This window comes from Metopolophium dirhodum, chromosome 2 (assembly GCF_019925205.1).
Source record: "Metopolophium dirhodum isolate CAU chromosome 2, ASM1992520v1, whole genome shotgun sequence".
Taxonomy (NCBI): Eukaryota; Metazoa; Arthropoda; class Insecta; order Hemiptera; family Aphididae; genus Metopolophium; species Metopolophium dirhodum.
The window spans coordinates 42064886-42087249 of record NC_083561.1 but is presented as its reverse complement, the minus strand read 5'-3'; the positions used below and the strand labels follow the sequence as shown (position 1 = coordinate 42087249).

The window sequence follows — 22364 nt, the reverse complement described above, 5'->3', positions numbered from 1 at the left end:
ATTTAAAAGCACCGATATTTATTAAATTCAGACAATATACCAGCAATACTACACAATGGTGCGACAACTCGCACACAAAAGTAAACAATTTTATTGCCTTAGCGTTCCGGTGTAATTAACTATAAAAAGGTTTACAAAGGTTATATTATTTAAGTCTAAAAAACTGTCTGTCACGACCTTTGTGACGACGAGTGTGCAGTGTCGCCACCTTTGAGCAGTAACACCATAGAACAATAAAACTAATTAGTTACCTATTACATATTATAATAAAATAAAGATAACGAAATTAAGAGTCCGAAAATGTTTGTCGTAACGCTGGGACAACATTTTTAAAATACACAACTTTCCCGTATAAAACGGCATATTATTATCTAGTCACTCTATCCTAGTACGCCTATTATGTATAGGTACCCAAAAGTTAACTTAACAAATGCATTAAGAAATTGTATAGATGATAATTTAAAATAGATATGATGGGTTGTAGAATAGTTTCAAAGGATTTTTAAATCAAAATATTATTTTATACATACTAAATTTAGATGTTCATTGTCCGTAATATGTAAATTACATGGGAAATGTTTAGCTTATTATTGTAGGTCTGCACAGGCAAATAATGAAAAAAATACACAAAAATACTTTGTTACTTTCAATGACGAAATATTGTAAAAAAAACTAATGCATGTGTGATCACTATGTTTAAGTTAAATATTTTTTGTATTCCTGTTTTTTCTCCTCCGAGGTCCACCTATTACCGATCTCTGACTTACATTCTATTACCTATTTATAACGCAGGTATAAGAAAGTACCAATCTGTTTCATATAAGATATAAGTATGTAACAATATAACACATAAAATAATTAGTAGACTAGGTACATTATATTATGATATTATATTTGATTTATAGAGATACAAACGTCAATATTAAGTAACACACAATTAAAATACAAAAAGAATAATTATAACAGTAGGTTTAACAATTAATTTAACTTTTTGATAAATACCATTTTTAAAATAAACAACAGAATTTAAACATTAAATAATACTATATCTTATAATTTAAAATGAAAAGTGTAGTGGGTATTATATAACTCAAATATTAAATATTAATAGTTTCAAGGAAAATCATTCAGGTTATGTACAATGTACACTAAAAAAAATTAAACGTCTAATAATACATATATAGTTAATAGTATATAAATCACATAAGAATTAAACAAACACAAGACAAGAAATATTCAGTAACATTTGATTTTTATAACCTTTTAAATTTGCTTAAGATAATTCTAACAAGAGCACTTATTCTATGATTATTAACAATAAATTATGGCAGTATCCAGTAAATGTTGATTCGTAATAATTAACACAGTATTATTTCTCATAGTTAATAAATTCTATTAGTTTAATCTTAACATTTTTATAAATTATAACTTACAATATATTTGGTAGTAATATTAATAATTCACATAATAATACATGGGTCAGAAACAATAAAAAATGTATTTACCTAGGTATTATGGCTATTATTTAATAAATGGCATTGTATATGTTTTATTAGGCATTTTTTGGTATTTTCTAGATGATGAGTACAAGGTAGATATATAATATTTTTAACACATTTCTATAGAGTATATATTATATTTAAACACAATATTATAGTTTAATTATATTTAGTTTTCGGTGTAAACATATTGATATATAGGTATTTACATTTAAAACTTAATAGATGTTATAAACTCAAAGTTTATAATATGATACAATAATGTTTAAGAATTTGATTTTAAAGCACGAAAATAGGTGAATCGGTAAAGCAAAAAATGTAATAAATCACAGATATAATTTTTAAAGATTAAAAATTATTTTTTACATTGCAACATTTTGGCAGTGAATTACAATTAAAATATCATATTAAGTACCTTTATTAATTAATAATATATTTTAATTAATATTTTTTTAGTTGATATTCTTATTAAAACCCTGACTAATTAAGCTGCAAAATTAATGAATGAACACACACGGGTGCTGGTGTATTAAAAATGGAATGTTATTGCTTATTTATTTTGAATATATTATTTAATGCTTCTTAAAAACATGAAAACATTAATTTTAATATTGTAGAATAACAGTTATTAACTAGAATAAAAACTTTTTGTGTAGGATGTAGGTATTAAAAAGTTGTAGATAGTAAGTCTTCGTGAGCCAGTCACAAGTCGATTAAATATGTAAAAATAACTAAAGATAGGAACGATTGTAGTTTGATTATTATTAATCTAAACTAGAAGGAGGAGTGTAGGAGAAACCAGCAAACACATTATCTATGTCCTGTTTACTAGTAGAAAGTTTTTCATCACAAAACGATGACATGGACGAACTGACAGATTCCTTAGTAAACTGTGGATCAATATATTGCAAATCACATGTTCCACTCTGCGAAAAAAATCATCATTGATAAATAATGGATTAACTTACACACTTATAAAGTTATAATTAAATTAATTAATTGTTATCTGATTATATTTATTGTTAATATATAAGCATATTAAAGTAATTTTTTTAATACTAAACTAAATTTACCAGTTGTGGTTGAAAAGGTGGTGTAATACGTTTATTCAATAAATCAACCCAATTAATTGTTTTGAAAAATGGATGTTTTTTAACCTCATTAAAATCTTGAACATTGCTACCAATTCTTTTATTGCTTTCTTTTTCCAACAACTAGAAATATATATTTGTAATTAAAATATTATTTTTTAAATTTAGTATTAAGTATATTTTTCAAACCTTGTGCAATAAATTTTTACATTGTGACGAAACCGGTCCTTTTATTTTTAATCTACTATGCAAAACTAAATTATACATTTCTTGCACATTTAAACTGTAAAATGGTGGGAGTCCAAATAACATTTCATATAGTACTGCACCGAGACACCACCAGTCAACTGATCTGCCATATGCCTAAAAATAATAAATATATTAAATTATCACAATTTTAATCATTTTCAATAAAACCAGTAGGTATTACTTCTTTCCTGATTATTTCGGGAGCAAGATATTCAGGAGTTCCACAAAATGTATTTGTAGTTTTAGTTCCGATGAGACCTTCCTTGCAAAACCCAAAATCAGTAAGGACCAAATGTCCTTCTTGGTCAAGTAACAGGTTTTCTGGTTTGAGATCTCTATAAATAATACCATTAGAGTGGAGATAACCGAGAGCTGATGCTATTTCAGCTGTATAGAACTTAGCTCGGGTTTCTGAGAATCTAACTTCTTTTTGTAAATGATAAAACAACTAAAAAAGTAAAAGTAAAAATAAAATAAAATTAGACTGATACAATATTTTAAGCACTTATTTACCTCTCCACCATTTACAAAATCAAGTACAAAGTAAAGTTTATCTTTGGTTTGGAAGCTGTAATGAAGGCCAACAAGAAATGGGTGGTTGATATTTTTCAGTAGAACATTGCGTTCACACATGATATGCTTGACTTCATTTCTTGCAAGTATGTGCTTTTTATCCAATACTTTTATAGCAAAATGAATGGATTCAGTTTTGTGTTCAGCCAAGTAAACTTTACCAAAGCTGCCTTTTCCAATAATACGTAAAAATACAAAATCTGATGGATTAGCACTAGAAATTAATATAAAACAAATTAATTAAACCCATTACATAAATAATTTATAAATACTTTTTGTTATATATATAACTTTTTTAGGAATATTCAAGGCCTTTAAAGCCCAGAGTTTCTTACATCATGTCTTTCCATGTTTCTCTATTATAGTCTATGTCAGAGGTTCCAGAACTGTGGGTCGTGATTATATTATTTTCGACGGGTCACGTTAAGTTTTAATTTATTTATATTTTTTTTTTATATAATACAAAATATAGATTATATAATACTCTTAAGATTTTTAGACTTTCTTTAATTCCATCCTTCCATCATTGTCTAGGTTTTCCTCTTAATAGTATTTAATTTGGTTTCTATTTCGTAACTCTCCATATGAGTTATTCTTCGCTCACTATACATGCCCAGCCCATCTTAATCTCTGGCTCTTGAGTATGCCCAATTATATATTTATTTTATACAACTTACAACTATAATATTTTTAAGTATATAACAATAATTTTTTATGTATAATAAACAAATACAATTGTTTAGTATTGAAATATTTTTTTATAATCATTTATTTGAATTGGGATCGAGTCTTGTAAGAATTTCATAGGTAAAAATCTAATAACTGACATACAATTAACTAAATTATATAATTTTATTTTGTATAATATTGAATTATGTAGAAATCACATGCTGACAGATATTATGTAATTACTAATATTAATATACAACTTTACTGTTACCATTAGAACATATTGATTTAGTTGAATAATTATAAATTAATTAATAAAAAAAGCTTTATTTTAATATTATGTAATGGATTTGTTTGTTAGTTCAACATGTATTTTCAATAAAGATTTATTACTTATGACTCATTATTGATTATAATAATTATATTACTTACGATGGTCTTTCTGAAGGTCCTAAATTTATTGTACCAGAGCATTTAAGAAGGTTTGGTCTGTCTGGTTCTTTAACTTTAGTATCCAAGTTAAAAAATATGCGGACTTCACTTCTATAAATTCAAAAATGTTTATTATATTAATTTTAGAACATATTAAAGTGGATGTTTTTTTTTCTATAGACAATCCATAATATTGTGAGGATATCAGCGCACTGTTTATTCTCTCTCTTTGGCCAACGCACAACATAGAAAAAACAATATTACGTAAATGCATATTTTTGTAGGTTTTTGAGTAATCGAAGAGTAAAATCACCTATTACAAAAATTATAAAGAATAATAATTTTGAGCGTGATTGTATCAATTTATCTTAAAACCAAAAAATAATAAAATATAAAACTGATATACCAAACACTCAAACATATTATTATCTATAATTTTTGTAGTGTAAGATTTTACTTTATGATTACTCAAAAAACATAAAAAAGATTTTATATGAATGTGTTTTATTGAATGTTGCACATGGGTCTGAGAGTAAATAAATATTGCACTGACATTCTCTTAAAAAAATCAATTATTATTGATTTGTTTTATAGAAAAATAAACAAAATAATTGTAGGTTAAACGTTATACCTAAACTTTAGGTCCTAGAACATGATTACTGCAAATTATTGATGAATAGATTGGGCACACATGTCATATGCTATTTACAGTTAGAAGTATAAGGTTTATTGGTGTTATATGCTGTCTATACTTAGTAACAATATCTACTTATTCTCCCATAATATTATAAACTAATTCTTTATATTTGTATAGTATTATATATTAGAATGGGTTTGGTCTTTGGTAATTGTTGAACAATTTTTTTTCTATGATTTTTCACAATGGTTAATATGTGTGAATTATACCGGAAAATTATTTTTAATGATGAAACTTATCTGAAGTTTTTAAGTTTTTAACAAACCAAGAATTATTATCAAATTTAAATGTTTGATGTACAAAATTAAATGCTGCTGGTAAGGTTTTTATAAAATCTATTTTCCACGTTAGTGGACTAAAATAAAAAACAATAATAGTAGATTGAACATATTATGCAAAATTATTGAACTTGTTTGGTGCTGGGTTAATGAATTCAAAGTGACTCAAACAGAAAACATATTGATAGAGGACATCACATAGTTTTTTTTTTGTAGATAGCATAAAACACATTTGCCAAATATTGATTTATCAATACATACACCTATTATAGATATTAGTGTTTATATAATATAAAAATACTAAAATAAAATTGCCACAAATAATGAGTAACAATATCTATATACAAATGTTTTCGTAATAGTGTAATACATATTTTAATTTTAAAATTACATATACAAATAGAACATAAAGACAGCAATTGAATATGAGGTGGTACTATTATGTTGTATTCATGTGTAATTAAAAAATATTATTAAAAAAAATCAGAAAAATGATTAAGTTAAATTGATAATAACTGGTGTTTCTTGATAACATTATAATTGGGTACAATTATTAGGATTTTTAAAAATAATTTATTTTTTATTTGGTTTTCTGATTTATAATTATGTAAAATATATTGAATAATACATATTCATTAAAAAAGTTTTAAATGATTACATAATTTTATAACTAATTCTTATTTAAAATTATGTAGTTATATTATTTTAAGCATACTTCTAAAATGTCCATATGCATAGTCAATTTGTGTGTTGTATAAATTGACTACGCATACCGAAATAAAATATTTAATATATTTTGAGCTTTTGATTACACAAAATTAGTATTTATTGTTAGTCATTAATTTATTAATATCATATCATTTTTTTCTATCTAGTTAACTATTTTTACTGTTAATGAGTATGACTGCACCATTGCAGATAAATATGCACTACTAATGTTTAGTATCAACATGCACAATCTATTATGAAAGTGTATTTAATAATTTCAAATTTTAATAATAGAAGAGCACAAGAAAAAAAAGTTCAGTTCATTCATTAAATCATTCATAAATTCTTTGTTTGCCTCTTAATAGCTTTTAAATATTTTGATTATGAATAAAATTTTATAATTTAATACAAACTAATAATTAGTTAAGCTTACATGTTTAGTAAATTGTTTTGATGCATTAAATGATGTACAAATTGATCAAGACCTTCCCGGCGAGAGGCAATGAATGACGGATCCATGTTGTTACAAAACAATTTCTTACCTGGTATTTTTAAGTTTGAGTCTGGCACCTATAAAATAAAAAAAATTAATCAATAAATCAACTAAAATTAAAAATTAAAACTTGGATTTTACCTGTTTCTTTAGTACTTCACTAAGTTTATAGAACTCATTATAACGCCTAAATACATGCCAAGATTCATTCCGTGACCAAATTACAACTTTATACACCTAAAACATATGGAATTAAATTTTGTAGAACTAAATACTATATACTATAATGACTGTCATTATTCTATACAAAATAATTTAATATACAGTGAATTTTTTATCTTCCTGCCAAATCTCTGCTTGTGACACCATAGCCGCAGTTTTATCATCATCCCCGTCCATAGACAATTTTGAACAGTTTTCACACGTATCTAGCTCTACTTGTACGCTGGACTTATTATCCATGACGTCAACACATGACCTGGAATGACTGCCGATGGTAGAATATCCACGTCGGCCTGTATGAAATCCAAAATAACAAAACCAATTTAGACACATAGTTTTAGTCATTTCAACTAGTTTACAAAATGACCCAGTGACCTAATAATGGACATTGGATCTAATTTCGTCACAAGAATAAATAATAATAATCGTCCATAATAGTCTCTTCAGGGAAATTTATTACCTCACCACGACAAATCCATTGGCATTCCAACTTCCCACTACTGTCACATAATTGTTGATTGTTTTCTAGCTAATAAAATAAATAAATCTGTGGAGAGTGGACGCTGAACTTTCCATTTTTAGAACGGCGCAGCTTATCACATTAATGACGGAGGCACGGCGCATGCGCTCACCAACTTGGTAAGTTGCACGGTAAATGATAATCACAGGATTTTGTTATTAATTTTTTTGTTATTATGTTATCATTATTATGTTTATTATTTTATTCCTACTTTGTTTACATTGTGTCATACACTCGTACGTATAGTCACGTAGAATTGTAGATAAGAAATCTAATGAAACTAAATTGTTATTCACAGTGTTCGTAGTATTTCAGACTTCAGTTATTACTTATTAAATTGTTGTTGTACTCGCCTAATGATTGTTTAATGTTTATTGGCTTGCGATTTTTTTATTGACGTTTATTCATTTCATACGTGTGAATTTTTAAATAAATAAAAGTATTACAACACCAAACATTGGGTTTCAGAATGGCTCAACCTCAAAGTGGAATGCCTCCTCCTGCATACTTGATGGAAATGTTCCAGAAGTAAAATACATCAAATAATCATTAAATCTAATTCAGTTATATATTTAAATATTTCCTTATTTTTAAAGATTAGATAAAGACCAAAGTGGTTCCATTACAGCTAACGAATTACAAACCGCACTATCCAATGGCACGTGGACACCTTTCAACCCGGAGACGGTTCGTTTAATGTTGAGTAAGTCAAAAGATGTATTTAATTAAAAATACAAATACAATTATAATGATAATTTGTGGATAATAATTGTAATTAAAAAATATATTGTAGAACCAGGGGTGGACCACGCCTGGGCCTGTCAAAAATTTGGGTCGATAACTTATAAATATTTTATTATTACCCCAAAACTGGGCCAAATTATCAGTACCCCTGGGGCCAATTTTTATTCCCAGTCCGACCCTGAGTTAAACTTATAAGGACAATTAATTACCAAATTAATACGTCGGACAATTGAGTCATTGAATACCATTTACCATTAATGATTATGTAGTCTCATATTGTCCTCTGACTCAGGCCTTCTCCTAAATAGAAGTAGAACTCAATTAAGGCAATAATCGGAAAAAGTACAGTTAACTTAATGACCCATGGACAGTAAGTTTTAACATGGTATAATCGCTCTCGCCTCTCTTGAATAAACACTTATCTATCCTCTTGTAAAAAGATTGGTCAAGTATTAAGAGAACCAATAGTGAATAATTAGTACCTAGTGGCTAGTACTTCCTACTGGAGGCATTGTAGGGCCAGTTTTTCAATTAACTTTAACTGACAGTTAATACTATAAGTATTGAGCACCAGTTAAACTGTTTTTGGAACTCTAGTTAATATTATAACCAACAGGTTTAACCGATAGATAAATTAATCTTAGAAAGGTTCCAGCTAAGCATTCTTAAAAATTATTGCCTTACGTTAACATTAAGCAGTGTCCTTCGTGAATCCGACAAAAAACCAAACAGCTTATATTTCATCGCATTGTATTGTGGCCGAGCAGGATGATCAGAATATAAATTGTTGGACTCACCGGATTTACCTAGGACACGGCGTTAAGGTCCTCACACACTGCAGCAGTGAATTGATGCAGGACACATTTCACGGCTCACCGCGGCGGTAAAGCCAAGACAATAGAATATAACACCACCGCCAGTGTGTGGGGACCTTTAATCTTACAGACAAATAAAACAAGATTGTTAAAGCTTGGTTTAATTTTTTCTTACGACCAGTCTCCCAAAATTCTGTAGGTGCATTTAATCATAGAAATAAATAATACTGATTAATTCAAGTCGTACGGCATATGTATAGTGTTATTTTAATTCTTTATTAATATTTATTTTATTATTTATAGATATGTTTGACAAGTCAAATAAAGGCACTATATCATTTGAAGATTTTGGTGCATTATGGAAATATATTGTAGATTGGCAAAATTGCTTCCGTTCCTTTGATAAAGATAATTCTGGAAATATAGACAGAAATGAACTTCGAGCTGCATTACAAACATTTGGATACAATTTGAATGATGCTACCGTTACTACAATGTTGCAAAAATTTGATAGAATTGGAAAAGGGACTGTCCTATTTGATGATTTCATACAATGTTGCATCATGCTTAATGTAAGTAATGCATATTAAAATTAAATTGTTGTTTCAATCAAGTTACTGTTTATAAAAAGAATAATTCCTACTAACTAATATAACTCAATATAAAATACAAACTATGTATTTAGTAATCTTATTGTGCCAACTCCTTGATTTAACAATTAATAATTTTCCGGACATCTTAATTAAAAAATGTAATTACAAAATCTGACCTTAAATAATTTATTTAAACACTAAATTTTGAAGCACACACTTAGACAGGCGCGGACTGGCTGGGATGCTACAGCATCCTTTGCCCTAAAATATATTTGCCTAATATTATTTATTATATATTTAAAGACTCTAGACACCTAATGAACAACAGATTGTTACCAACTTACGATTACTAGTAATCTATAATATTGTACAACTTTGATTGAAAGTTTTTTGTAACTTGGTACTTATTTACGTGTTTAACGTATATTCAATATTTTTTCAAAACAAAATAAAATATATTAATATTTTATAAATAATCTACATATATTAAATTCGCCCCAACAATTTATGTTATTTGCCCTTTAAATTGTGTAGCATCCCGTGCCCTATTTTACCAGTCCGCGCCTGTACTTAGACCTTACATATAAAGGTATCTACAATATCTTTACTGTTTTGTTAAATTGAGATATATTTCAATATTTTTTAGTTTATCAAAAACTATTTTATCATTACTTGTAGTCAAAACATTAATTGATAGAAATTGTAATTTTATTTCTTAGTACAAGTTTACTAAACAAATATTTATTATCTAATTTTATAATTTTAATTTTTCAGAATCTAACTACAGCATTCCGCCAATTTGATACCGATCAAGATGGAGTAGTCACATTGCATTATGAACAATTTGTTGGGCTAGTGTTTAGTATTAAATGAGTCAAAATCATTTAATTTAATATTTTATCATCTATTCGTCAATAATTATTTTATTATTTATTTTTTTTTTTTTTTGAAATATATTTGCACCAAACTAAAGGATATATGAAAGAGGCTTTTTTAATTTTTATAAGTTAAATATAATACAATTTATATTAAACTGTGTTTACTGTTAAAATTAATTAGTAAACAATTCCATAAATGTTGTGATATTAAAAATGAACTTATTTAAACAATAAAAAGATGAAATTATAATAAATACATGTATATAATATTTATTGTGTTAATCTCTAAACTTAATTAACTAAAAAAAAAATACACTTAATAATTAGTTTTTACATAACCGATGTTGTAATACCACTCAATCTCTTAATGGTAGCAATCAATTTTGTAGAAGCTACCTTATAATCAATTGGTTTTATACTGAATAATGTTACTTTTAACCTAGTCTCATTGTTGTATGTCTCCATTTTTGCTCTAGCTCTAATATCAAACAATTTAAACATTTGACTTTGAAAAACATCACTATATTCTTCCTTAGACTCTTCCAACAACCTTCCCAATTCTGCGCTAGTAGTTCCCAAAAGACTTTCAGCAGTTTCCTGAAACATGGTTACCCACTGGTTTCCAGTCGAGTCACTCAATTGTGCCGAGAGCATCAATCTATACTTGAAATTTTCTGTTTCATCATTACACTTTTCACAACGATATGTTCCGTCATTTCGATCAACAACTTTTTTTTGACAATCTGGTTTTGGACACGCTTTATATAAGGCAGTTTCGGATTTCACAAAAATCAAATGAGAGTACATACTATAATAATCAGCTTTATCCCCGCTACCAAGTTGAGCAAGTTGTGCTCCTTTAATTGTAAGAAATTGATTATTAGCTCCAACATCTGAACGGGCTGAAATACTAGTGAATTCTGCATTTGAAGGAAGTGAGTCATACCAACCTCTTAAGCGATGCGCTTCATCTATGTCTGGATTTATTTGCATTACAGTCGATCCTAAAAGGGACAATGATTTGCTACCCATGAATTCTCTGATTCTGCTTCCTTTTATAGCAATTACAGGTTGCAATGATCCATCAAAATCTTCTGCTTGTGTATCCCACAAAGTAATAGTCACTGAACTCAAAGACTGGTCGACTATAGTCACATCTCTTTTTTTTAATTCTTTTCTTGTAGTCTTTGACATTAACATAGTTAATTCTCCTGCAGTTTGACAAACTCCAATGACATCGACTATACCATCAACATCAACGTCTTTCACTTGACTCAATGGAACAAAATTAAATTTCAGAGCGGGCATTTGAGAATCATCAAAGTCGTGACATGGAAATATTTGTGTTTCATTAGAAAGAGTAAGCTCGTAATCATTATTTAGATTTGAAAACTTTTTATTTGCTGTTTTAATTGAGCCGCGAGTTATAAAGTATACTTTATTTACTTCAATCATATCAAAGAATTTGTCACATTCACTATTAAAGGCAGTTGCACGAATCTCACCACTCTCATCAAGTAGATCCATGCTAAAAAGTTTACCTTCACCTCTTTGATTATTCCAAGTACGAACTGGAGCTTTGTTTACAACTCTAGCTCTGATTGTCCATTTATTTTGATATGGGCTAAGAGAATTGATAGGATGAATATTGCTAACATCAATATCTCGCTGAAGACCATTATCTATGACACTTGATTGGACAGAATGTGGTTTTGCCAAAGAATTAGACTGGGGTGTAGAATCAACTGATGCAGAAGCGCCATTTTCCACTTTTTGACCAGAATTATCAATTATTGGTTTAGGATCACCAATTTTTGAACCCACCACATCACCAGGTACCATAACTGCTAAATCTATAAGGATCATAACTTGCTTACTTCCTTTTGAACGGTCAGTCAAGTTACTGATTATATGACGTTTTATCTGTAGGATGGAAAATTCATTAATTTCTCCAGAAGAAACCATGCCATTCAACTGAGTAGCCAACATGGCAAAAGAATTTAAATTATGGCCATCAGAAATAAGTAAGCGATATCTTTCGTTTGCTCCTGCAGCAGTAATTTTCCTTACACCGAGAACTTGCATGACTGGATCTTTAACATCTTCATTGTTCATGATCGACTTTAACGCACCCTTTGTTAACATTTTTTCATACTCCATTTTTTTAATGATTTCCTAGATATGAACATAACATAGAAATAATTATGAATAATTTTAAAAACAATTCATATTTAAACATTTTAAACAGGTATTTGGACATATTCCACTGTGTATTTTTTTCACAATGGATAATTATACCATGAGATTAAATTAATTGTAACAGTTATTTAATATCAACATAATGATGATCATAAATCATAATATTTTTGTTGATAATCTTCAATATTTAAAAATACAATATTATCGTTGCACTCACTCGTCAATTTGATTAGCTTATTTCCATACTATTAAAAAATTAAATAGGTTAACTATTCTTTCAATTGAAAAAATGTGGTTATACCTATATTATTATGGTGACTTATAAGTGTTAAGGGTTCCAGTGCCAGTTTTTCAAATTTTCCACAATTCTATAAAATTTGAAAATTAAATTTTATATTTTAGTTCCTACCTCAATTATAAGACTTTTCCACTAAACTACTACCCGATACCTATTTAGGGGGGGGGGGGGTTGATAGGGTGTATTATATTGAAAAAAATTACTACTGGAATAACTCACAAGCTTTGTAGAATTGTCGGATTTTGATGACTATTTTTTAAGAAGACTTCTTACAGCCGGCATCGATCTCTGATTTTGTAAGATATTAAAAAACAGAGATCGATGCGGGCTGTAAAATATTTCCCTCTTAAAAAAAAAATTAAGAAATTAGGTTGATTTTACAAGGCGGTATCGTTATTCCCGCAGAGTATATTTTTGAGGACAAAATACCACCGGCACCGGGCGCCTTAATAAAAAATATGTAGTAGGTAAATTTTATCAGATTGATAAGACATTAAGACATAATTTATTTTCACAAATCTACCTAGATTCATTTTTTTTATACTAAAGTGCCTTTAGACAAAAAAAAATAAAAAATAAAATTGATACATTTATTGCTCTGCTCAGTCTAAAATAAGGGCAATAAATATTGGTCAATATTTTGTTGCGTTAAATAGTTTATATTGATAACAGCATATTATTAAAACACATCGCTCGCTTGATTATAGTTGAAAAATAAAATAAATTTAAGTAAATGACCATCAATTAAGAATAAGCCTCAAATACAGTGAATTAAAAACTATTAAATTATTTACAACGTTATTAATAGTAAGTGATAGGTACCAAATTAACGTTAAACTAAGTGTTCCAAGCTATAATAGGAAGTTGACAACAGAGAAATTTAACGAAAGGCACAATACAAAGCACTAATTCATTACAAAGGTACTATTTAAAAATAACAATTTAGTCATATTTGAAAACAATACCTACTATCGAATATTACTGAAGTGTAAAAAAAAATATTTGTAAATACACACATTGCCTATGTATTTGAAACAGATATTTTTTAGTATCTACCTACACACAAATTTTTATAGTTTAGAATTGGCAAAAATAGGTAGGTATTTCGTCCGAATAGTACGAGTGTGTTTTTTATTCACATCGGGATTAAACTAAGCGCCGGGCGGAATAAGATTATGGTAATCGGTATTATTGTCAAAAACATAAACAACATGAGTATTTATATAATTAGATATTTTACAATCAACGAAATTTCGAGTTTTAAAATTAGATACGATTTGTAAACAAAATGGGCAATTGAACAAGTTCGTCGCCTGTGTTGTGCTGAACGATTGGATTTGACACACGATAAAGAAGTACTATCAATTAATTATAAAGTGTCTTACCTTCTACAGTTAGATATATATTTATTGACCGCTGGAATGTGGTATTTCGTTTAACAGTAGGCCAACCGGATTTCTAACTTCTCCAGTAAGAAATGCTAAATATTATACTTTAAGACTAATTTTTTACCTTACGTCTAGAACATTTTCAATTCCGTGGACTATAATCAGTATTCACTATTCCACTGGCTGGGTATAGTAGTGGTTACAATGAGTACACAAGTAAGGGCGGGAAATGAGCTGATAGGATAATTGATCTAAATCTCAAAGAGGTTGTACAATCGATAATTTATAACCATTTTCCCGCCTTACTAAATTTCGCGGCGATAACCCTTACGCCGTGTCCAAAAGGAATTAATGCGTCCGATGGCGTCGGAAAACCAAACGGCTTGCAAAACTTCGCCGCATCGGACGCAATTGGAACAGCATGCTGGTCAGAATAGAAATCGCAAGCACTCGCTGGATTTACTTTGGACGCAGTTCGTAGCAAATTGAATACTCTCTCTGACTGTCTGACAATATACCAATTACCAGGTGTGTGTTATAATACATTGTTCCGTGACAATACTGGACGGTCAATGATGACGTACGTCGACATTGCGGCAAATACTATAATACGATGGCCGGATGGCGGAACCTTGTTCCCTATCCTGTAGAGCAGAGATGGCGGACCTATGACGCGCACACTGTTTTAGTGACACACTCAACCGTGTGAAAAGTTTGTCATCAAAAACCACTGGTCGTAGGACGTAGACTAAAATATATTGAGATTACAAAAACGAAATGTTAAGTTTATGGTATTATTACCTAAACGCATTGAACGCAATTCAATTTTTTTACATGCTTACGTGTTACTTATACTTTTGGTATCTATAATATATTTAAATTGTTTGATAATATAATATTTGACTTGTGTTTTTATCATTCAAACCATAGATGTAGGATTTTTTAAGTTTAAAGAAGGATTATCAAACTATAGTTGACTCGCAACGAAAACAAAATCCAACCAACATTTTTATTTGACACGCTGGTACAAAAAGGTTCGCCATCTCTGCTGTAGAGTGTAGGATAGGTTTGAATACTACACAGACTTCAATACTACACAGCAACGTACAATATAGAATAAAGAAATCTGTGGGATACAATAAATTATCTTAACTCGTGATGTGGCCTGTGACCATAGACATAATTATAGATTACGTCTATATGGCTATGAGTCTATGACAGTCCAAATCAACCGGACATATTTTTCAACTGCTTTAGTAACAACATGTCAGGAGCCTTGTATTGGATTTTCAAGCTTTTTGACCCAACAAATAAGTATATTTAATGATATTATTGTGAATAAAGTAATTTATATTATATAACCTATTTAGTATTAGTATAAATCCTTATATATAAAGTTGAACATTTTATAAATTTTAAAATAAACTACAAAATAATTATAAAATTTTGTCAAAATTCGAACTTTAAATGCTTAAAAAAAATATTGTGCCAATGAATTTTTAATATTTTTTAACTACTTTTGTAAAAATATATCAGGAGCCTTTGATTAAATTTTCAAGCATTTTTTCCCAACAAATAAAATTTTATTAACAATTATAGAAAAAAAAATAAGAAAATTTAAAACTGACAATGTCCGTAAACAGCTTAAAAAGAGGCAAAATATTTTCAAAATTGCATGGTGTATAGAAAATGCTAAAATAAACATTCAGTGAAATTTTCAAGTATCTACAGTCATTCGTTTTTTAATTACAATAAAATAAGAAAATTGTTACATTTGAAATCGAGTGAATATCAAATGTTGTAAAAATATGAACTTCAAACGCTCATAAAAATTTTATTTGATTTGCTTGTAGACTTTTTTTTTTTTTTATAAAGGTAGACAAACTTATGAATCATCTCGTATTACATTTTCAAATCTTAGATTTAAAAAGAAAACTTTTTATGAATTTCTAACTCAAAATAATTTGCAAATTTTCGTCATTTTTACGTATTTTGTCAATATTTGAACTTTAAATAATTGTAAAAAAAAATTGTGACTGGATTTTTTTCATCTACTTTTGAAACAATATACTAGGTGATGACAGACACAAAAATAAAAAAATTAATTAAAATTAAAAAAAAACACATATTATTGTAAAATCATCGTTCCATTCAGAATCTAAAATTGAAAATGTCCGCAAACAGCACAAAACGAGTCAAAGTATTTTGAAAATCTTGTCAAGTATGGAAATTGATAAAATAAACATATGATGTGAATTTCAAGTATCTACAGTTATTCGTTTTTGAATCACAAGAAAATAAGTAAATCGCTACAAAATCAAAAGAACATGCAATGTTGTAAATATCTGAACTTCAAACGCTCGTAAAAATTTAATTTGACTTTCCAGTAGAAATTTTTTTTTTGATAAAGGTAGAAAAACTTATGAAGAATTTTGTATTCAATTTTAAAACCTTAGTCTTTAAAAGAAAATGTTTATGAATTTTTAATTTAAAATAATCGTGATTTTTACGCCTTTGGTCAAAATTTGAACTTTCAATGTTTATAAAAAATTGTGACTACGTATTTTTAAAATTTTTTTACTATCATTGTAACAATATATTAGAAGACTTGTATTAAATTTTCAAGCTTTTTTACCCAATGAATAACATTTTATTGACATTTATAGAAAAAAACTAAAAAAATTGGAATCTGAATAGGTATGTCCGTAAACAGCTCAAAACAAGTAAAAATATTTTGAAAGTTTTATGGTTGATAAAAAATGCTTATATAAGCATTCAGTAAAAATTTCACGTATCTTTTATTTGTCTTAGAGTTACACCATAACCCAAAATCAATTTTGTCGAAAACCGATTTTGCGTAAAAATTTCCGGTTTTTCTTAATTTATTTTTTGTTTTTCTCGGTGCTTTTGAAAACTACTGGGAAATTTTTGACCTCCCAGCTAATGTACCAACTAGATTCACTTTCCCATCGAACAAGATACTGAAGTTGAAAACCAAAGCATTATTCGACTACTTATCGTGTACACAGACAGAAGTCAAGTAATTAAAAAATTTAAAAAACACACATAATTGTAAAATCAATCGATTTATCGCTCCACTCAGAATCTAAAAAGCATTTGACAAAATGAAAAAAGAATCAAAGCTTATGAGTTCACAGGCTTTATTTAACAGTCCTATTTGGGTAATTTGAGGTAAACAATTTAAAGTCAATTACGATTTATTAAAAAAAAATAATTTTATAATTTTTAATGATTTATAATTACAGTGATTACTGATTATATTGTTAATACGTTAGTGAAACTATTGTGAAAAACGAAACATATTTTTAATTAAGACTATAAATTCTGTGTAAAGAATTTAAATAATAATGTATTATGATAATAATATTATGTTGCAAAATGAAAAATAAAAATATGTCAAACAAAAAAATAAATTAAAAAATGTGTAACATATCTAAATTCAAAGGCAAATTCGCCACTTCCTGATCTTGATCTATTGGTGATATTGGAGGTGCTAAAGTGTCAATTTCAACAATTGGTTCAGGAATTGCATCAGTTGAAGCAGGTATACTATTATCAACTACTTGACCTGAAATCTGTCTGATTGGTTTAGGATCACCAATCATTCCACCCGGACGAACAACCAAACAAACCAAATCCGTAAGGATAATGACTTTTGTAATACTCTGACCGAGTTGACTGATTACATGACTTCTTATATATATGATTGAAAATTTGGTTAAATTGCCATTAGTAATCATATTATTTAACTGAGTAGCTAACATTACAAAAGTACTGAAATGTTGACCGTCCGAAATAATTAAACGAAATTTATTCAATCCTGAGACATTATCTCTTAGTTGTCTAATACCGAGAACTTGCATGACAGGATATTTGACCTCAACTACATTGTCCATGATAAATTGTAATGCACCCACTGTCAATAGTCTTGAATATTCTCCTCTTTCTATAAGCGTTTTCCTGTATAAACAATAAATTAAAAATAATTTCAAAATCTATTCATAGTTACTTAAATAGTAAATATATAGTGTAGTTAATATGCCACATTATAGAATAAACTTGAAACACATTGCAAATAAAGAAGTAGGTAGGTATTATAACTGTTATACTATCAAATTAACTACAATATACATACTATAATTCTCAAGTAAATAAATATAGGAAACTAATACAAGGTTATACAATTTTGATATCATGATATATAATTGCTATTGCCTATTGTAGTTTTTATCAGAAACGGTTAAAAATATTACGCTTTGAATTTCTTTTTTATTAAAGTTAGGTATCTCCATAAAGATATTAAATTGTAAATAATAAATGTATATACAATTGTGGAGACTGTATAATAGTATCCAGACTATTAAAATAAATAAAAATAGCATTATTTTAATTGTAAGAAGAAATTATATAACTTTGTTAAAATAAGAAAATTAGTTACCATATTTCTTGCGTTGTATGAAATACTCTAGATTCTTCGTAAACTTGAACCGTCGGAACTGGAGCTTCCGTTCTAAGTATTGGTTCAATGTTATTACTAATTGATTGAGGGTTACCAATTGTCTTAAAAATAATAGAACCTGGTACAATAACAACCAAATTTGAAAAAATAATGACTTGTCTTGGTTCTTTAGCTGGTTCAATAACATAAGTTAGAAGATAACTATTTATCTTTATAAGGGAAAATTTGGTAAGTTTTCCAGTAGAAAACATACTGTTCAAGTGAATGTCCATCTCAACAGAATTTACAATATTTTCACCGTCAGAAACAGTTAAATTATAACAATTATTTACAGTTATAGAATCATAACCATTATAATGGTTTTTTAACATTTTTCTAACATCAATAACTTGCATGACAGGACCTTCAACTCTTTCATTGTTCTTCATGGACCTTAACGCCCCTTTTGTTAACATTTTTTCATAGTCCATTTTTTCTATGATTTTATAGTTTTCCAATCTTTTGCGTGATTTTCTGTAAAATATAAATAAAAAATCGGTTAAGTGGATGTCGCTCTGCTGTATAGTGTACATAGTAGGTTACAAGTGGGTCAATGTATAATTAAACTTGAATTCAATGACATAGGTAAGTAATATCATTGTATAAGAAAAACGATTCTGAGTGGAGACGTGTGTCAGTCTGTATATTGTTATTATTTATTATAGCCTTTAAGTAGAATTTATATTATAATATTATTATAGTATTATTATATTTTATTCGTTTCTATATTATATGGTGATAAGCAAAGCGTTATAAATTAAAATACCGTTTTTAGGGGTTTTTCGTAATTTTTCGGTGGTTTTTTACGTGACATTAAATAACTATTGAGAAAATCACCTCTTAAGTAGTAAAGTACCATATTGATTCAATTTGCTAAAAGATAAGATACTATTTGTTGAAATCGAAGCACTCTTTCTGGTAGAAATTTTGTATACAAAACAGGATAAAAATTATTATATTATTATTATTATTTTCAGTAATTACATGATAATATAAAAATAAATAAATAAAATATTTAAATAATTTCAACTAATATTTTTTGTTGTTGTGATTAAAAAAACAAAACAATTGTTAAATATTGTTCATACCTACACATATTGATAAAATACTTGGGTTTCTGCACATTTCTAGCTAATATTTATTTTAGTTTAATTTATGGTAAAACCTGATGACATAACAATACATTAATATCTTGCCAGTTGCCAGTTGTAGCCAGTTGTAGGTAATATTTGATTTTTCATTGGTAATAATATAAAAAGATGGAACATTTAGACATAATCACATAATCTAAGTATAAGTAATACACTAATACTGTAATAAATAGTGGCCTAAAGCTGAAATACAATGGTCTTCGAATCAGCCAACTGGGGTGTCCAATTCAGTATCCACCATATCATTACAACCATCGATCATTATATAGAAGCTGAACTTTGGACTCTAGGTTATACGAACATTTAATTATTTAATTCACAGATCCAGAATCTATGGTATGGATAATATATTTTTTGTTGCCCCCTCCTAGTCTCCTTCCCATGAGAAATATTTCGACTGGTGAGTGGCGGTCCATCATTACGACATATTATGCTTATTATTACAATATTATAATAAAAAAAATAAATATTAAAAAGGTGGGTAAGTGGATATCACTCTGCTGTACAGTAGGTTTCAAGTGGGTCACAGCTGGATGGTGTTAAATTTGAATTCAATGATATAATATATCATTGTATAAGACAAAATATTCTGACCGAAGATGGTCAGTCAGCTTATGATATTACTAAGTATATTTGATGATATTATTGTGAATAAAGTAACTTTTATATAACCTATTTAGTATTTACATGGAACCTTGTTTTAAATTTTAAATCCTTAGATATAAAAGTTAAACATTTTATAAATTTTAACTACAAAATAATTATTAAATTTTGTCGAAAATCGAACTTTATTTTTCAACTGCTATTACAAAATTGTATGGTGTATAGGAAATGCTAATATAAACATGCAGTGAAATTTTCAAGTATCTACAGTTGTTTGTTTTTTAATATAAACAAAATAACAAAACAGCTACATGAGAAATCTATGGTGAATATCCAATATAGTAAAAATATGAACTTCAAACGCTCATAAAAATTTTATTTGATTTGCTTGTAGACTTTTTTTTTTTGATAAAGGTAGACAAACTTATGAATTATCTCGTATTACATTTTCAAATCTTAAATTTAAAAAGAAAACTTTTTATGAATTTCTAACTCAATCTAATTTACACATTTTCGTGAATATTACGTATTTTGTCAAGATTCAAATTATAAATGCTTATAAAAAAAAAAACTGCAACTAAGGATTTTTAATATTTATTAAAATTTGAAACTGAAAATGTTCCTAAAAACAATTCAAAACAAATCAAAATAGTTTAAAAATTGTCATTGTGTATAGAAAATTCAAATATAAACAACCAGTGAAAATTTCATGAAAAAACGTTCATTAGTTTTAGAGTTCCACTAAAAACCAAAATCGATTTTGTGGAAAACCGATTTTACCTAAAAATTCCCGCTGTGCCTTAATTTTTAGGTTGTTTTTCCCGGCGCTTTTGAAAACTATTGAGAATTTTTAAATTTAACCTCCCGAGTGCACCAACTAGATTCACTTTCCCATTGAACAAGATATTGTTGAAAACAACCGAAGCAGTTTTACTGCCCCAAACCGTAATGACAGACACAAAAAGTATATTTAAAAAAAAAAAATTTAAAAAAACACATCATTGTAAAATCGATACATTCATCGCTCCGCTCAGAATCTTAAAGATTCAAGGGGCAAGAAAAAAAATTCGAGTTATTGAGACTCGTTATAGATAATATGGATGACAGCACGACGCTATCATGACGCCATGAAGCCCTGCGGTGTAATATAGGTACATTCATACGTCATGATACAATTCACACGATCACACTACCTTTCTAGTTTCTAAGTTGAAAAAATCCATATAGGTACTTACTATTATTGTTCTGTGCTTTTCTACCAAGTATAATACCACAGTCCACAGTGGTACAGTAGTACTGGGTTAGTATTACTTATTAGTACAGTATTAAAGTATAGGTAGGTACTCACTTGACTATAGTCTGAATTCTGACAATCAAAGGGCTGTTATGCTGCCTAGTGGCTTCGCGTCCGTGTAAACTGTGTAGTGCGTGTAGTCCGTGATCAGAATTGTCTCGTTATGCACCAAACAAATAATATTGGTTATGTAAAAAATTCCACTAGTCGTTGTAACCACATATTTAACCACCTGTAACCTCTAGTGGAGGTTTTCAAGTACCTATTGGCTATTTGGTATATTGTGGTAACATTTTATCCACACGGGAATTGTCCCTTCAGTGTAGGTGTGACCCTGGTCAATTTAGCGACATTGTGTTATTGGGTCAAGTATTTCCTGACCCACGCATGGTGACACTGTAAACTGTTCAACTGGCGGTTGCGATCAAACCGCGATGGAGGAGTGGTCCGA

The 22364-nt window shown here is 28.3% G+C and overlaps 4 protein-coding genes across 6 annotated transcripts; 1 reads left to right on the top strand and 3 right to left on the bottom strand.

Moving 5' to 3' along the window:
- Positions 1-907: 907 nt before the first annotated feature.
- On the bottom strand, positions 908-7513 carry LOC132938272 (serine/threonine-protein kinase Sgk2-like). 2 transcript variants are annotated; one of them, XM_061005019.1, is made up of 10 exons: positions 7377-7505; positions 7014-7204; positions 6831-6926; positions 6630-6766; positions 4514-4624; positions 3353-3626; positions 3021-3287; positions 2780-2953; positions 2573-2713; positions 908-2425 (listed from the first exon to the last, which is right to left on the bottom strand). In XM_061005019.1, exons 2-10 carry the CDS (start codon positions 7149-7151, stop codon positions 2264-2266), a joined length of 1500 nt encoding a protein of 499 aa, XP_060861002.1. In that variant the 5' UTR covers positions 7152-7204; positions 7377-7505; the 3' UTR covers positions 908-2263. The 2 variants fall into 2 exon arrangements, with proteins under 2 accessions (XP_060861002.1, XP_060861001.1); XM_061005018.1 differs by having other exon boundaries at positions 909-2425; positions 7372-7513.
- Positions 7514-7712: 199 nt separating this feature from the next.
- LOC132938273 (programmed cell death protein 6-like) lies at positions 7713-10730 on the top strand. Its single transcript, XM_061005020.1, has 4 exons — positions 7713-7959; positions 8028-8134; positions 9294-9562; positions 10358-10730. The coding sequence occupies exons 1-4, from the start codon at positions 7901-7903 to the stop codon at positions 10454-10456; spliced, it is 534 nt and encodes a 177-aa protein (XP_060861003.1). The 5' UTR covers positions 7713-7900; the 3' UTR covers positions 10457-10730.
- Positions 10606-14518, bottom strand: LOC132938270 (replication protein A 70 kDa DNA-binding subunit-like). The gene is made up of 2 exons (XM_061005017.1): positions 14344-14518; positions 10606-12636 (listed from the first exon to the last, which is right to left on the bottom strand). The coding sequence occupies exon 2, from the start codon at positions 12619-12621 to the stop codon at positions 10792-10794; it is 1830 nt and encodes a 609-aa protein (XP_060861000.1). The 5' UTR covers positions 12622-12636; positions 14344-14518; the 3' UTR covers positions 10606-10791.
- A 3005-nt stretch (positions 14519-17523) lies between these two features.
- On the bottom strand, positions 17524-22063 carry LOC132939855 (uncharacterized). Of its 2 annotated transcripts, none has more exons than XM_061007255.1 (3): positions 21968-22063; positions 18806-19339; positions 17524-18327 (listed from the first exon to the last, which is right to left on the bottom strand). In XM_061007255.1, the coding sequence occupies exons 2-3, from the start codon at positions 19294-19296 to the stop codon at positions 17781-17783; spliced, it is 1038 nt and encodes a 345-aa protein (XP_060863238.1). In that variant the 5' UTR covers positions 19297-19339; positions 21968-22063; the 3' UTR covers positions 17524-17780. The 2 variants fall into 2 exon arrangements, with proteins under 2 accessions (XP_060863238.1, XP_060863237.1); XM_061007254.1 differs by lacking the exon at positions 21968-22063 and adding an exon at positions 19954-20092.
- Between the last annotated feature and the right edge of the window lie 301 nt (positions 22064-22364).

Coding starts and splice junctions, on each gene's coding strand:
- LOC132938272 (XM_061005018.1), bottom strand. CDS start 7,151: ATGGATAATAAGTCCAGCGTACAAGTAGAGCTAGATACGTGTGAAAAC. Junction 6,767..6,830: donor GTGAAGTACTAAAGAAACAG/GTAAAATCCAAG, acceptor TTTATTTTATAG/GTGCCAGACTCAAACTTAAA. Junction 2,426..2,572: donor CACCTTTTCAACCACAACTG/GTAAATTTAGTT, acceptor TTTTTTTCGCAG/AGTGGAACATGTGATTTGCA.
- LOC132938273 (XM_061005020.1), top strand. CDS start 7,901: ATGGCTCAACCTCAAAGTGGAATGCCTCCTCCTGCATACTTGATGGAA. Junction 7,960..8,027: donor TTGATGGAAATGTTCCAGAA/GTAAAATACATC, acceptor TTATTTTTAAAG/ATTAGATAAAGACCAAAGTG. Junction 9,563..10,357: donor AATGTTGCATCATGCTTAAT/GTAAGTAATGCA, acceptor TTAATTTTTCAG/AATCTAACTACAGCATTCCG.
- LOC132938270 (XM_061005017.1), bottom strand. CDS start 12,621: ATGGAGTATGAAAAAATGTTAACAAAGGGTGCGTTAAAGTCGATCATG.
- LOC132939855 (XM_061007254.1), bottom strand. Junction 18,328..18,805: donor CATACAACGCAAGAAATATG/GTAACTAATTTT, acceptor TTGTTTATACAG/GAAAACGCTTATAGAAAGAG.